Source organism: Xiphias gladius, chromosome 19 (assembly GCF_016859285.1).
Source record: "Xiphias gladius isolate SHS-SW01 ecotype Sanya breed wild chromosome 19, ASM1685928v1, whole genome shotgun sequence".
NCBI classification, from domain to species: Eukaryota; Metazoa; Chordata; class Actinopteri; order Istiophoriformes; family Xiphiidae; genus Xiphias; species Xiphias gladius.
In genome coordinates this window covers 8310859-8326757 of record NC_053418.1, presented here as the reverse complement: position 1 = coordinate 8326757, position 15899 = coordinate 8310859, and the positions used below count along the sequence as shown (strand labels likewise).

At 38.7% G+C, this 15899-nt stretch overlaps 1 protein-coding gene across 1 annotated transcript; it reads left to right on the top strand.

Moving 5' to 3' along the window:
• Positions 1 to 1522: 1522 nt before the first annotated feature.
• On the top strand, positions 1523 to 10987 carry LOC120805450 (proepiregulin-like). The gene is made up of 5 exons (XM_040155688.1): positions 1523 to 1745; positions 6175 to 6258; positions 7833 to 7959; positions 8068 to 8214; positions 9978 to 10987. Exons 1-5 carry the CDS (start codon positions 1706 to 1708, stop codon positions 10108 to 10110), a joined length of 531 nt encoding a protein of 176 aa, XP_040011622.1. The 5' UTR covers positions 1523 to 1705; the 3' UTR covers positions 10111 to 10987.
• Positions 10988 to 15899: the final 4912 nt, after the last annotated feature.

The following is a 15899-nucleotide window of genomic DNA, read 5'->3' as shown; positions in this document are numbered from 1 at the left end:
TTCCGTTTGATGTCATCATACAAACACGCAGATGCTGTGAAATGAGGAGATCTGGATGAGGAAAGACTAAACTGTGTCAGACCCGGTCGGGTCTTTTAATATCGATATCAATCATTTCACTATCCTTTAAAGACCGAGGGTTCGAAAATATACCTATTTATTTTAATATAGAAATTAACTTATTGAAAGTGTTGTTTATTTAAAGTTTTGTAATAAATTTCTGAAAATGAATATTTATATGTTGCTTGAATTTCTGTAGATAAAAGGTGAATAAACACACACACAAACCCATCTTATTGGAAACTGATTACTTAGGGAGGTGGAGATTTTGTTAACCATTAATTGATTGGATATCAAGTTGGGAGGCTCAAGAGGCATTTTTATTTTGCCGGGAGCTACGGTAGTTACCATTTTGGAACATATATAAAAAAGAAAAAAAATTGAAAAATTGAATAGCAACGTCGCTGAATGACGTTGAAGTTGAAGTTGAAGTTGAAGTTGCCTCTTGAAATGAAATGAAATCATTTCAGACATACAAGAAAACATTAAAGAAATATAGACACAGAGCACATATCATCCAACAAGGACAACTGAATAAACAAGCAACGAAACAAATGGCAAAGTTTCTATTATAAATTAGATAGATGTAAATATTCTATCAAATAGCAGTCTAAACAGTCCCTCTATAAAGCCACTCAGGATCATTTCAAGTCTTTGTGTTTGAGAAGACCTCCGTGTTTTTAAAATGCTCAACAAGGAAAAAATTTCAAAGTAAAAAAAGTGTTATTAAAGTCCTTTGACATTGTGATACACTACATTATAGAAAAGCTTGTGAATAAAAACTTGAAGGGATATTGCAGGTAGTCGAGGTTAGGTCAGGATTTCCCAAGTTACAGGCTTAAACCATATCCTCCACCTGCGGTGGTGGGAAATGGTTGAGTACATTCACTAAACACCTCTCTCTGATGTTTTTGAAATACTTCTATTTGAATTACTTTACTTGCGACTTTACATACTTCTGCTCCACTACATTTCAGATGGGAACAGTGTAGTGTTTGCTGCGCTGCAGCTATTTTTCAGGTAACTGTATTGCTCTATAGATTTAAGAGAATGCATTGATACGGGTTCACATGAAAATGCTTCTTATATTAAGCCTTTAGTGTTTAACAGTACAACTCTGACATAACCCACTCGGCTGTATTATAACTGCTTTTACTTTTGATACTTTAAGCATATTTGTTGCTGATAATACTTTTATTTGTACTTTTATTGAAGTATGGTTTTGAACTTTTACTTGGAGTGTCTTTACATCGTGGTACAACTTCTTTTTCCTAAGAAGAAACATCTGGATACCTCTTCCACCACTGTTTATCTGTTCTAGGGTAAATTATGAGTGTAAGGGCTGGACTTCCATCTGAATCACCATCAGCTGCAGAAGCAGATCCTCCCTGAGTTTTTTTTTTTTTTTTGCGTTGTCTTCAGGACCCGTCTTTCCATTTGGATCAAAGCGTGGAACTGGCTACATAGCCGGAGCCTCGCCACCACACCCAGAGCGCAGCGCTGAGACCATTGGTTTCCAGTTCGCCTCCGCCAGTGGAGGCATCGCCTGCCCCCTCTAAGAGTTATTTCCGAATCCAGACCTGCTCGTCCTGTACCGGCGCGCCCACCGAGCCTCGATCCTGCCTGCGACCCGAACGGCTCTGAAATGGGGAACGGCGGACCGTCAGCACTCCTCTCGCTTATCGGTAAAGTGTGTGTGTGTGTGTGTGTGTGAGTGTGTGTGACAGTGTGTGTTTTTAGACGTTTGATAGGATGAAGTCGGGGTCACATACTTAGTGTGACACTGTTGTGATCTGACGGCTCGATTAAAACGGCCTTTAAAAAGCCCCTGAAAGCTACTGAACTAAAAAAGTAACTAAGTACATTTGCATCGTTACTAACGTGCAGTCTTGAAGCACGGGCAATTTACTCGAGTATTGACATTTTATGCTGCTGTGTAGCTACTAGTTCCCCCTAGTTACTTTTCTCTGTGCTACATTTCTTTCACAGCGTTAGTTACTCGTTACTTTTCAGATTAAGGTTTTACAAAACACAAGATCAGTTTATTAAAAAAAAAAAGAAAAAAGAAAAAGGCCTTTCCATAGATGAAACTACCCAACAGTATGTAAAGGAGTTAAAATTAGCTCCATCTTGAAATGAAATGAATCTTAAAATGCTACTTAGACAATCATGCTTCAGTGGTAATGATAAAACACCAACAGAGTCCATTTTTTGTTCTGCAAAATGAGCACTTTTACTTTAGATACTTCAAGTACATGTAGATGATTCTACTCCTGTACTTTTAATTAGTCTAAGTCATATTTTGAATGTAGGACTTTTACTTGTGTTTGGAGGATTTGTCCCATGTGGTACTGGTGCTTGAATAAAGGATATGAGTGCTACAACATTATACTTTTACTCAACGGCGTTTTTACGCCATTACATTTGTCAGACAGCCGTAGGCGCTCAATACTTTGCAGCTCGCAGGGGTAGAGGAAGTATTCAGATTCTTTACATAAAAGTAGCAGTAGCACAGTGTAAAAATACTCCAGTACAAGCCGAAATCCTGAATTTTAACAGTGTCCGTAGGAAGTAAGTATTATCAGTAAGATGTACTTAAAGTACCAAAAAGTTAAGGTATTTATTTTGCAGAAAAAGTAGAATAAAGTGGAAATACCCAGCTAAGTGGAAATTCCTGAAAACTAAACGTAAGTGCAGTATCTGGGTAAATGTACCTTGTTATGTTTTACTTTTTGCACCACTGGAAGCTTGAAATTTCCCTTTAAAACATTACCTTTCAAAAAGGTAATGTCAGGTGAAAATATCTCCGAAATGTCATCATTTCTTAACGTACACATCTAATCCTTCATCTGGACTGGACACATGAACGTATCGGCATGTAGGAGATGAAGGTTCTGCACCGGTGTGAATCTCCAGCAGTACCATGCAGAACTGGATCAGCTGCAGCTTCAAAATCCCATAAACCAAGCCTCAGAATTCAATTTTATTTTTTACTCCTGATCCTCAAGTACCTTTTGCTGCTGCTGTTTATTTAAATATTTTTTTACTTTTAATTTTATGAGTACTTGAGTAAATGGGATTCTACCCAGTGAACGCTGACGCCTATGCTGAGCCTGAGGGAGGCGGAAGGATGTTGGCAATGAAACCGTGAATGGAAGATTTATCATTCGAAAACACGTGCAGTCTGATCCGATCTGCAATTTACTTGTTGTTCAGGTTAATTACTATTGCCAAAAAGTTAGATAACAAACTTAGGAAGGAAACGTTATGTTGTAGCTATTATACACCCATTAGCCACAACACTGATGCTGTATTTACACCGTGCAGCCACAAGATTAAAAACCGGTAACTGGTACCCACTCGGCAGAAAAGTGGCCCGGTGACAGACACAGTATATTATAATAGCTGACATCATTAGATTGTTAATAATATTGCAGCTGGTTGAGGCGGTGCTAGCTTTGACTACTTCATATGCAGTGAAGTAGTTTAGTCCGGTGGTTGTATCGTATTTCTCTTTCCTCTGGTCTGTCGTAAAGTAACAGAGAACGAAAGCAATCGAGTAAAGTGCAAGTACCTCAGATCGTACTTAAGAGCAGTACTTCAGTTGATATTCTTAGTTACCTTCCAACACTGCGAGTACCAATAACACTGCAAGTCCCGATAGAAATATGAATGTGACGTTTTTTCATCAGGGATTGTATTGCCTTCTCTGTAATTTTTTTTTTTACAACTAATACAAATCCAAAATAACTTCTATAATCAGTGGTGGAAAGTAACTCGGTACATTCTCTCAAGCACTGTGCTTAAGTACAGTTTTGAGGTACTTGTACTATACCTGAGTATTTCCATTTTATGCTACTTTACAGTATACTTCCACTCCACCACAACTCTACTCCACTCCACTTATCAGACAGTTTTAGTTACTATACTGTAACAAGCTTTTAAAACACAACACATTGTTTAAGATTAAACCAGTGGCTCCCAACCCTTTTGGCTTCTGACGTCTTACAGCTGTGTGTAGTCCGGGTCACACATCAGATGTCTATGAGTTGTTAGCAGCTCCACCAAACAGGGATTTTTTTCCCTCTAGACATCTCACATGGTTTCATTTCAATAAGCGTTCAATTGGCCCAATATCTCACCAAAAATCAAAGATTAGAGGAAAAAGTCCAAAAACTCAAGACAGATTTGTGTATGAGAACTTTTTTTTTCTTCTTCTCTCCTCTCACATGAATCGTCTCACAACCCCTCAGATTTATCTGGTGTCCCTGTATATAAAACTGTACATAAAGCAGTTCAAACCAGCTCCACCTCCAGCAGCTCCAACAGTAACATGCTGTTTACTGATGCTTCAGTATTAATCATCTCATGATGTCAGATATAATAATATATAAGTCAGAGGGAACAAACCAGTACGTTAAAACTTTAACTACATTTTCCTGCTAATACATATGTACTTTTACCTTAGCGGGATTTTTCATGCAGGACTTTTATTCAGGATCCGAATACTTATTCTACCACTGCCTATGATAAACCACCTCAGAGCTTTGTAGTAATTTAGTGCCGCTTTTATTCCTCTCTTTGTTTGTTTTGACTGAGTTGCTGTGACTACTAGTTAATCCATCATGATAACAGTTTTCTACTGATAAGCTTTACTCCTTTTTACTGCTCTCGATCATGTGGGTCACATATAGTAAGTCTGCCGTGGTCCTGCTCACCTTTACCCTTAAAAGACGCAGAGTTTCTTTTTATTTGTATGCATGTATTAACTGACTGTACAAAATGTTGGCATGACAGGCCTCATTCGAGTGAGTTAGTGGCTACCGATGTAAATGATGGAACAGTGGCTTTTTTAGTTATACAGAAAAGTTGCTTTGTCACCACTTACGGCCCAAGTGTACTGTGTACTTTACACCACTCAGCCTCATCAGAAACACCCAACAACCAGCGTGTGTCCTCTCACCGGCAACACGGAAGAAAATGCAGTCGTAACAACAGTTGGGAGCAGCAACCCAGAGGCCAGGGTTTTACAGCGAGTAAAACCAGATCCATAGCCAGCCATAACTAGACACATCTTGCATCCAGAATTATGTGTTTTTCTGTCCTGCCTGCAGGAATGTGGGCGTCTGCAAATGCTGCGTATTATAAAGTTGTGCGGGCTGGTACAGGCATGTGGGCCAGGCAACACGAGCCACACCATATCCTTACCTAGTTGGGCTAGTTTACACAAAAAACTGACAGGGAATCTGACGTTTCTCACCAAAAATGGGTTTTTCCACACCCGTGATTTTTTAATCTCTCCTTAAAGGTAGGTTAGTGTCTCATCCAAACACAGTCAACAAACACAAATCATTTTTGGTTGTCGTGGACTAAATAATCACACTAATAATGTCCTTGCTCACGTTCAATATTATGTTAGAAATGCAAATTCAAAGCAAACGAAATTTGTTCAACGCGTCCTTCTGCATAGGTTCTCTGTTTGCTCATCAAATGAAGGTGTGAGTACAACGAATACAGACCTCTGCAGGGGCAAAACTGCTTCAAACCGTTCCTACTGTTTTATGTTGTGAATTTGAGGTTTTTCCTCATTTTAGATGAAGAACAGTCACATTAATCCACGAGTCCAAAAAGGAATTTTTTCTTGATAGTGATTCCCAAAGTCAATCCGAAGGGTCACAAGATGATTCACGTTATAGGAGAGAAATAAAAACACATTTTTGTACACAAAGCAATGTTTGTTTTTTCTGGCTTTTCTCCATTAATTCTCCCTTTCTTGGGAAATATCGGGTAGTTTTATCTTTTCTGGCCTCCAAAATAATTCAAATTAAACTCCTTGAGAAGGGAAAGTCACTTTTTTAAACTGATCAAAGCTCATAGCTATATATTAAACCTGTGACAAGGGGTCACACGTAGGTTTTGTTTCATTTTAAGGGGACAGAAGCCAAAAAGGTTGGGAACCAGTGCTTTATGGGATTGTTTGAAGTCCGGTAATAAAATATACGTTTGGACGGCACTCTACATAGACGTAACAACAACCTACACAGGGCTGGTAAAACTGTATATTTCTGTGTATGTCCATTGTTACTAATGGGACAAATCTTCCCTGTTCAACAGGTGTCATGCTGCTCTGGCCGTATGTACTTACCAAGAGTGTCTCATCCAGACTGCAAACTGCAGACGGCGCCTCTTTCTCTGCAGGTATTCACCCCGACAACCGCCGTGATTCAGTGTTATTTGCAAACTTCTAGGATAAGAAATCACTTTATTTGTGTAGTACAATAAGTGCAAACATATAATCCCAAGTGTTGTGAATCATATTAAGCTCTTGATAACTGTAGATCATGTCACATGCATTCAGTATCGTGTATTTTGTGAGGCATTTAAGAGGCTTTTCGTTTTAACTCAGTGTTAACCAGTGCAGTTTGTAAGTGTGTGGACATCCACATCATTTTTGCTGTTTTGGCGTCATTAACGGACACGCCGAATTTGAAATGAGGAAATGGCTGCGAGGGTAAAGTGCTGTAGACCTGAAACAATTAGTTAATTCTTCCATCAGTCGATCAACAGAACATCCACTATTTTGATAACTGATTAATCGCTTGAGTCACTTTTCAAGTTCAAATACCAAACATTTGCTGGCGCAACATTCTCCAATCTGAGGATTTGCTGCTTTTCTCTGTTTGGTGTCATTGTAAACTGAATATCTTTGGACTGTTGGTTGGACAAAACAAGACATACAGCCTGAGAGTGTCACCTTCAGCGCTGTGAAATTATATTGAGGATTTTTACAGTTTTCAGACATGGATAAAACAATGAATCGATATAAAGTGAGAAATGACTTTGAAATGGCCGTGAATATAAAGGGATATGTGTTGTGCACTGTTTCCCCCGATACAGCTGTGATGACCCTCAGACACCCTTAAAGCTGAAAGTCAACAGTGTGCTGAAATACAGATCCCAAACAAAGAAAAATATACCGACTCTAAGAGGATAAAATATGTATAAACCAATGCAGCGTGTGGCACGTTTTTCAAACTTTATTTATACAGCCCCTTTCAAAACAAAGTTATAAAGTGCTTTGCGGTGGGGGGAGAAAACATAAAACACTTTGGTTCTACAATGAAAAAAAAACCAGGCAAAGAGAAGTTGAGGTATAGCAAATTAAATCTGATAAAATACAGTACAATAAAATAAATTAGGGCAGCAATTCATATTTTCATTGTAACTTAATCTGCCAAATATTTTCTCGATTAGTCCAGTTTTGTGTATACAGCATCAGAAAACAATGAAAAATGCCCATCACAATATCCCCGGACACAGGGTGAGCTCATCAGATATCTTGCTTCGTCAGACCACCTGTCCAAAACCCATCGTTATTAAATTAACTGTAATGTAAGACCTAGACAAGCAGCAAATGGTCATATCTGACAACCTGGAGCCATCAAATGTTTGGCATTTTTTGCTTGAAAAACGACTTAAACCATTAACCGGCTATCAAAAAAATGGCTGGTTGATTTTCTTTGGTTTGACTAACTGATTAATCGACTAACTGCTGCAGCTCTGAAACAAATGAAACACGACAAAAACGGGAAGATTTAGCGTTTTAAAAGATGTTACCGATTCTGAGAGCCTCAGATCCTAATGAGAGCACCCTTATTCCTGAAAAGAATTAACCTAGTTTAAGCAACAAATAGTTCCACTCAGGGAAAATGATGCAGAGTTGCCTGTGGAAAGGTTTTTTTCTAGCAGCTGTCTTGTTGCTGGTGTTACAGGGCGGGCGGAAGAGCGCCCTCGTGTGGTGAAGCGGTCGACACAGAGCTGCGACGGCACATTTGACAGCTACTGCCTGAACAATGGCCAGTGCATGCTTCTGGTGGACATCAACGAGCACCACTGCAAGTACGGTCCCGTCTGTGTGCGTGTGCGTGTGCGTGTGTGTGTGTGTGTGTGTGTGTGCGTGACCGTTACCTTTAATCATAATGTGTGACTCACCTCTTTGTGTTGCAGGTGTGAGAGGGGCTTTTATGGCCCCAGGTGTGCCAACGCCGAGCTCGTCATACAGCCAATGGCAAAAGAACACATAATTGTCACCGTTTTCTGTGTGAGTCTGCTGATTATTGGTCTGGCCGGAGCGCTGTACTTCTGCTGCAAATGGTATGGCTTTAGTCTGTAATTGAATGTGTGTGTGATTCATACCCGTATATGAACGGATATAGCAACTTTTATTGTTAACGTTGATACCGATGTGGCCTGCTGTTGTCAATACCTGTATTTTGGGGATGTTGCTAGGAATTCTGGGACGCCCGTGGGTAGGCCAACCTCCAGAAATCATTTCATTTCGTTTCATTTCCAATTTTGAACCGGCCTTTTCCTAATGTGGGACACATTGGCTTCGTTGCCGCCTTTGATTCCTTCTGCTCCCACTCTACGCTTCCTGCTGGGCACCCAACCTGCAGAAAGACCCAGTCAACAACAAGCTGGTGAACGTAGAGGAGAATTTAGCAGCTAAGCGTCAGATGTTTCCCTCGCGAGTTGGTAGAGACCGAAAACTGAGCTCAAAAGAGAGCGAGTATTGGACTCTCATTCATTAAGTCGACACAAACGTGACTCCAAGGGAATGAAAATGTTGCTCTGTAACTGCTGGATGTGTAAATAAGCAACTGGTTACTGACAAGTTCACCACATCAATTTGAAAGGCGACGATATGTCAACATTGTGCTTACAGCTTATTTATGCTCCCTCCAAATAAATGAGTTATTTCAGGCTTAACGACAGTTTTTATGTACTTGTACTTTACTGGAATATTTCTATTTTCTGTTCCTTTATACTTCCACTCCACTACGTTTCAGAGGGAAATGTAGTACCTTCTTCTGCAACACATTCAACTGCTGGAGTTACTTTGTAGACTTTTATATGTCGCACACACTGCAAAAATATTCATCTTACCGATTAATATTTATCCATTATTGAGTCCTAAAAGTCTTACTAAAAACTGAATTTCTTAAAACAAGTGAAAAAATCTGCCACTGAGGTGAGATTTTTCTGAATTTTATAGAAAAAGGGGAAGTTTTTCGTGATCCAAAAGCTGTAATCCCATAGCCTGTCTTCTGTCAAGATTCGTATACAAATTACTTCACATCGAAAAACACTAAAAAAACAAGTTAATTTCTGTCAGAAACAGGTTGTTCCAACTAGACTGGCAGATTTCTCATCATAAATAACGTAGTGAGATGGATGTTCTCTGATCAGATCATATATAAAGTGATTAAAATTAGCTCCACCTCGACCAGCTGACATTCAGATGCTGATCACATATTAATGCACAGGTAATGATAATCCATTGGCCTTCTGCAAATGTGGGCCCCTGGTTTTGTTGCCACTTTTGACTCCCCAAGCGTTATGAAAAGAAACTTGCGTTCAAGTTCTTGTTAAATGAAAAATACCTTTATGTTGTCGCCTTCTGTCTTTCATAACAATCCAAATATAACCCAAAAAATAAAATTCTCTACTTGCATTTGCACTCAAACGCTTTTTTCCCCCCCTTTTTTTGCTGACGCATTTTGTTCTTGGTGGAATGCAAATTCAGCTGAATAAAGTGTGATCATAGATTTTTAGGGTGACTCAGACTCAGACCTTTCATCATGAAAAACTTGCAGGTCCACCTTGTATTTCAAATCAAGCCCCTCATGACGTAAAGTCTGGCCCGACATCCTGTTCATGCAGCAACACGTCAAACCACAGAGGATGATTATGATCTCAAAGCCATTTCTTTGGACGTTGAAACTCCACCAACATACAGTTTTGATTATATTAAAGGGGTTTCAAAGGCTTTTTCAAGGATGGTACAACACAAAGCTAATGTGTCTATTAGTGGCTTTTGGACTATAATTAATGATTTGCCGTCTTATTTTTTACAGGTGTAAGAAAAACCGATTCCCACGTCAGCAGAAGCAGCAGGTATCCAAAGGAGTCCAGGCTGTTTACAGTGTTACATACATGCCCACTGCATCTGCAGAAAAGGCAAACCAGGATTGTTCCCCAGTTTTCTAACCGAAACTTTCAACATACGTGATACGCTACATTAATCTGCACTCAGTGGCCGCTTTACTGTACCGCTGTACTGTACGTCACATGGCGTTGGATCACTTTATCAAGCAGGCAGATTGGCACAAAGAGTTGAGGTACAGCCGTTGTTTCAAGCCGCACTGGTAATAATGTTTCAACACCTTCTACCCTCATGTATGAAAAGATGAAAAGTGAGACACACAAAAACAGTTTCAACCCATAGTGAGGGTGGGTCGTGGAAAATTAATGGGAAATAAACAAAGAGGGCAAAGAGTGGACCATTGCCACTGTTGAACATTTCTGATCCCTTGTATGAGCCATGCTTTCAGAAATTCAGGTCCAGATTTTGCTGAGCTTAGCTGACAAAGACCGATCATCATCATCATATTATCATGCTTTAGTTTCTTCAGGTTACAGTCTCTCTCTTGCCAGTTAATGTGAGATCTGATTTCAGGATTTCAGAGAGCTCACCTCTACGATTAGCGAGGTTGTGGATCTTGTAAAGTCTTTTAAATTTGCTTCAGAGACAGAAAAGTATAACTGTTTTAAAATAAAACGGATCAAGTCTTCACCATCTAGCTGCCTTCTCTCTTCTGAATTACTTGCCAAAGTAAAGATTTACACGTTTTTAAGTTACATCTACTATTTCTGCCAGGTTTAGCTTTTATTTATTGTTGCTTTTTTGCCCTCTTTTAGCTATGACAGATATTATTATTACTGCCATTAAACTGGCCACTGAGTGTAACAGTTCTGTGTTTTATTATTTTAAGCTTTGTTTAGTCAGAAAGTATTCTCATTTTGGTAATTTATTATAAAGTATTAATGTATAAACTGGAATATTGTCTGTTTTGGAAGCTCTGTCACAAAAATGAATACAACTTGAATTTTTCACTCCTGTATTGATTTTGTTTTATGTTTCAATGCCTTCAATCATACCTCATTGGTTATTTCTGACTGAAGGGTACAGCTGAGAGTCTTCGCATTCTTCTCAAGTCTCGAAGCAGTTTTCACATTTTTCTTCCATGTGATCGATAGTCAGAAAATATCTCTCTGTACCAACACCTGAAAAAAGAAAAAAGAAAACCCACACAGATAGTAACCAAATGACGGTATATTTTTCACATGACATTTTTGCAATAGCGAAGTGAAATATGTTTAATGAAAATACAAATGAAAGCAAATACATTTCAAGTCTGCAGCTCGTACTCCTTCAGATTTAAGTCACAAGTGTGAATATTATTTAGAATTGTACTAGTACCAAGTACATGTTCATAGGTCTTTTGCCACAGTAATACTTTCAACATGTTGGTCTACTGAGTAACATTTTAACATAAATAAAAGTCAATCATCTGGTAAGAAATATAAGTTTACAAATGCAGGTTACTGGGGGACAGAATGTGTTGTTTCCTTTAGCCAGAGCTTGGCTTAAAGACTCATGGTCTAGCTTCACATATCCTAAAAAGCCTCTATACAGTAGATCTGTTCCACAGCAGACATTAATAATACATTTAACAACAGCTGCATTTGATTCACAGTTCTGGGGCCCTGGTATTGTGCACGCTGGCTCACTGTCACTTAGCGCAACTGAACATCAATAATATTATTATTATTAATGTTCAAGACTTGTGCTTTTCCTGCTATGATAAGTCAAAATCTCAGTATTGAAGATATTGAAGATACATATATATATATATATATATATATATATATATATATATATATATATATAAAATAAGAGTGACACACGGTGGTAGCAGTGGGAAAGGGTAGCGACTGTCATACCTCAACCTAGTGCATCATAACAAAATCTTATAGTTTGTAAAATGATCACAAAAAACAGAAATCAAGAGTTTATTTGGAAGTCACCGGGAAAATAAATCCGGTAAACTCTGATAGGCACATTCCCTTGGATGTTGGTGCATTTGGTAACCATCGTTAACTCTTTTTGTTTGGCCCCAGATGTTTTGTTAGTGGCAGGTTTAGAGGACTTGTAAGCAAACCACTTTACATGCGCTGTCAGATTTGATGAAATGACAGTCACGTGTTTAACACTTTCAATGATTTTGAAAACTTAAACAGCAGGATGTTCTTACTATTGCAAAGCACTTTTTCGACAACAGAGTCACCTTCACTGACCCTTGAATACAATTACATTATGAGGATCAGTGATCCATGATGGTACTTTCTGTTTGTCTTGTTACACAAGAGAGTGGTGCACAGAGACAACATGCAAAGCAAAAAGCATGACAGATACCTTGATCCCTCTGATTAAACACTAATGACACTGTAGAATTATAAAAGGAAAACTATCCTGCTTTAAGACGCTTTATTTTTGTGTTTATCTCTTTTACAGCCCAATTGGCACTTGACTTTACTTTGAGTGCCCCTATATGGCATTTATAAGCGGCATATAAATGTTTATTAAATGATTTAAAGACATTTTATTAAGGTTAATTATTCGTCAACAATTGCAACTTTTTCTATGAATACATATCTTATATTATTACAAACGTGTCTTACTATATTGTCATTATTATTTGGTTATACAGCAACCCCCACTTATGAGTGCACACAGGAGGAGTTAAAAATACATTAATAAATGCTCGTATGTGTTTTCAGTTAAGTTATAGTGTGTTACACACCATTTATTTATGTTAATATACTGCTTATAAATGCTAAATAGGGGCACTTGCATGGTTGCATGGTTATTCTAAGCTTATGTAATGCAAACAAATACCGTGTGTCTGGAGTACGGCAGTCATCATCTGACCCGCTGAGTGCAGTGTTACGTTAATCAATAACACCATTTTAGTCTCTGTACCCTCATTAGTGCTTCAACCAGAGTCAATGAACCATTTTTAACAACCGACTGAAGCCTCATTATATGCTCTGTATGCTAATGAACAGCAGTGATCACACATAAACATTAACTCACCTGCAGACACTGCTCTGTTTAAGGCATATTTAAAAACACATCCGCACGCACTTACACCCACAGAGACCCACAAATAGACCCACTCAGTGGTGTCCATTTTGTTCTAAATGTAAAATTTGTGGATAAACGTATCCAAAGTTCAGGAAAATGCTTCTATAATCTCCACAGTATGCTCTTGATAGGTGACGGTTATTACCAAATTATTGCATAAGTAATAATTAGGTTGCTCATGAACAAGTAGGTTGCTTATGCAGTGAGTAATTGGGTTGGTGGAAGCCCTGCTAAGCTGCATCGTTGCGTGTCTTCTAACAAAACAAAATTTCCACGTGTACCACGTACACGTTTGTTTTCCTGCTCAAAGCTGGTTCATTTTAATTGTTATTTTTGGTAGACTCGCTAGCAGCTTGGCTGTAGGAATGGCAAAGTCAGTCTGTCGATTGGTCCACCACTTTGGTCCAGACTGAAATATCTCAACGACTTGGATGGATTGCCATGAGATTTACAACCATTCATGTTGCCCAGAGGATGAATCCTACCTACTTGACAGGTGAAAACCTGGACTTTTCCTCTAGTGCTTCAGGATAAGTTTCAACTTATCCTGTGAAATATCTCAACATGTACCACATGAATTGGCACAAATTTTTATACAGACATAAGTGTCAATAAGTGTTGGATAGTTTTCGATGAAAACCCGGACAGACATTTGAGTACCCCTCAGGATAAATTGTAATAACTTTGGTGATCCCCTGACCTTTCTTCTAGAACCATCATCATGTCAAAATTTCAAGTTGTCTAATAATTTGGTTTATGATTCCCATCGACCTCGGCTGTACTTTGTGTTTACATGCTAACTGGGAAATGATAGCATGCTTACAAGCCAAACCAAGATGATGAACCTGACAAACATCACCACATTAGCGTGGTGATGTTAGCATTTAGCCAAAAAAAGAGCGAGAACGCCGCACATTCGTAACACTTACCAATGAAAATCAACACAATGAAAATCAATATATACTGCTTTTCTTCAGGACTGTTACGAAAATGAACGATAAAATGATTTGTTCATTTGGCAAACATTCACTTGACTGGCATTTATACCAACTGGGACAGGTACTGAAAATCAGGGCAATCAACTTATGAGTCCACATTATCAAAAACTCAACCAGCACAAACCAGATATATACAACAGCACTTATCTCAAAGCATCACTGTGCCTGAATACAGCCTCACAGAGCTACTAGTGTGTCTGTAGACTCATTTGCAGTTATTCTGTATTTCATGTGGGAAAAAAATCCCCTTTCCAGAAAGGTGGTGGAGGTGGTTTAATCATGACAGCTACTGAGATTGTGTAAAAATGCATGATTCAAAGTTTTATCCAAATAAATACGGCTGTTTTTGTGTGTCAGAAAGTTTTCGCCCTTCATGCTTTTGGCTATACAGCAATGTGTTTACAGTGGGCGGCTGTTATGAGGTGCTTCTCTCCAGGCTTGTGTCAGACTTTCCACACATTCATATCACATATCCGCCGTGCCATTACACATAATCCAAACAATTTAATTCCCGACTGTTATAAACAAAATGTGTCAGGAGCTTCTGGTTGTTGTTGAAGCCGAGGAATGAGATGGAGAAGTTCCCAGCATTCCTTGCAGGCCTCTATTGGATTCCACCAGAGCATGAATGATGGGACAACCTCTGTCTGCAGACACAACAACATACCCTACACACCCTCCTGTGCAGCATCTCCACCCAAGACAGAAGGTCGCCTCTTGTTTACAGTGAACTTAAATAGTTACACTTGCCATCATTTAATCAAAACCACACTAGCTAATTCAGACACATAAAGACACCCTGTTGAACAGTACAAAATATACAAAATAACAGATTTTGTACATTTTAACCAGTGACCGAATAAAAGTATTGATATAAAACAATATATACTTAATAGAAGAAGTTATTCTGCCCGCTGTTAACCATTAAACACACAATTAAAAGATGATTTATCTTGTAAAACCTGACTTATCTCTCAGTGGGAAAAAAAAGCAAAATTCAGAGTTGAATTTGTTCAGGATATCACAGTACCTTTTTTAGACCTTCTGACCATTTGCCCTTATCTGTACATGATACCAATTATCAGTCACACACAATCATAAAAACTTAGTTTATGTTTACTGCCGTCATTGTCTTACCAAGCTTTTCTACTGACCATCTTTGTACCTTGAGTAAAGTGCAGCTGGTCCTGGTTACCATGACTGAAAAAGTTGTGTATCATTGTTGCCAGCTGAGAACCTTGCATCTCTATTTTTTTAGTTGATTTTCATGTTTCCATCTCTTTAAAGGTGCTATATGTAAGTTTTTACTCTCGATACGTAGCCAACATTAGCATTAACAGCTGTTTACGTACCAAGAGTTCAGCCATCATTGCATTTACAAGACAATAGGCTTGGAATAGGCCATAGGGGACAGCACTAGTTCCTCATCCTCTCATGTTGGACGGAGGGGCAGACTGGATGCTACAGTGACTCAATGTTGTGGTATTACGAGACGGGACGGGGGACTAGCTGGTTAGTATGCTAACTTCAGTAGAAAAAAGAAGTAGTATAGAATTAAAACAAGAAGTAACATTTGTGTTGCTTTGCACCGCTGGAGACAGCTCTTGGCGAGTAAAGGCAGGCAATGGCAAAAACTTACATATAGCACCTTTAAGCCTACTAAACGGTCCAAAAATGCTTTGAAAAATCCCCAAATAAACAATAAACAAAATCTGCAATCAACAATTTCCTTTTTCAGTTTCTGGTAAGAAGACACATTGGAGATACAAGATTTTCACCGGGTAAAAGTG

Excerpts from the sequence above, each read along its gene's own strand:
- LOC120805450 (XM_040155688.1), top strand. The coding sequence starts at position 1,706 with ATGGGGAACGGCGGACCGTCAGCACTCCTCTCGCTTATCG. Across the intron at positions 6,259-7,832 it reads CGGCGCCTCTTTCTCTGCAG|GGCGGGCGGAAGAGCGCCCT; the intron begins GTATTCACCCCG and ends CTGGTGTTACAG. Across the intron at positions 7,960-8,067 it reads ATCAACGAGCACCACTGCAA|GTGTGAGAGGGGCTTTTATG; the intron begins GTACGGTCCCGT and ends TTTGTGTTGCAG.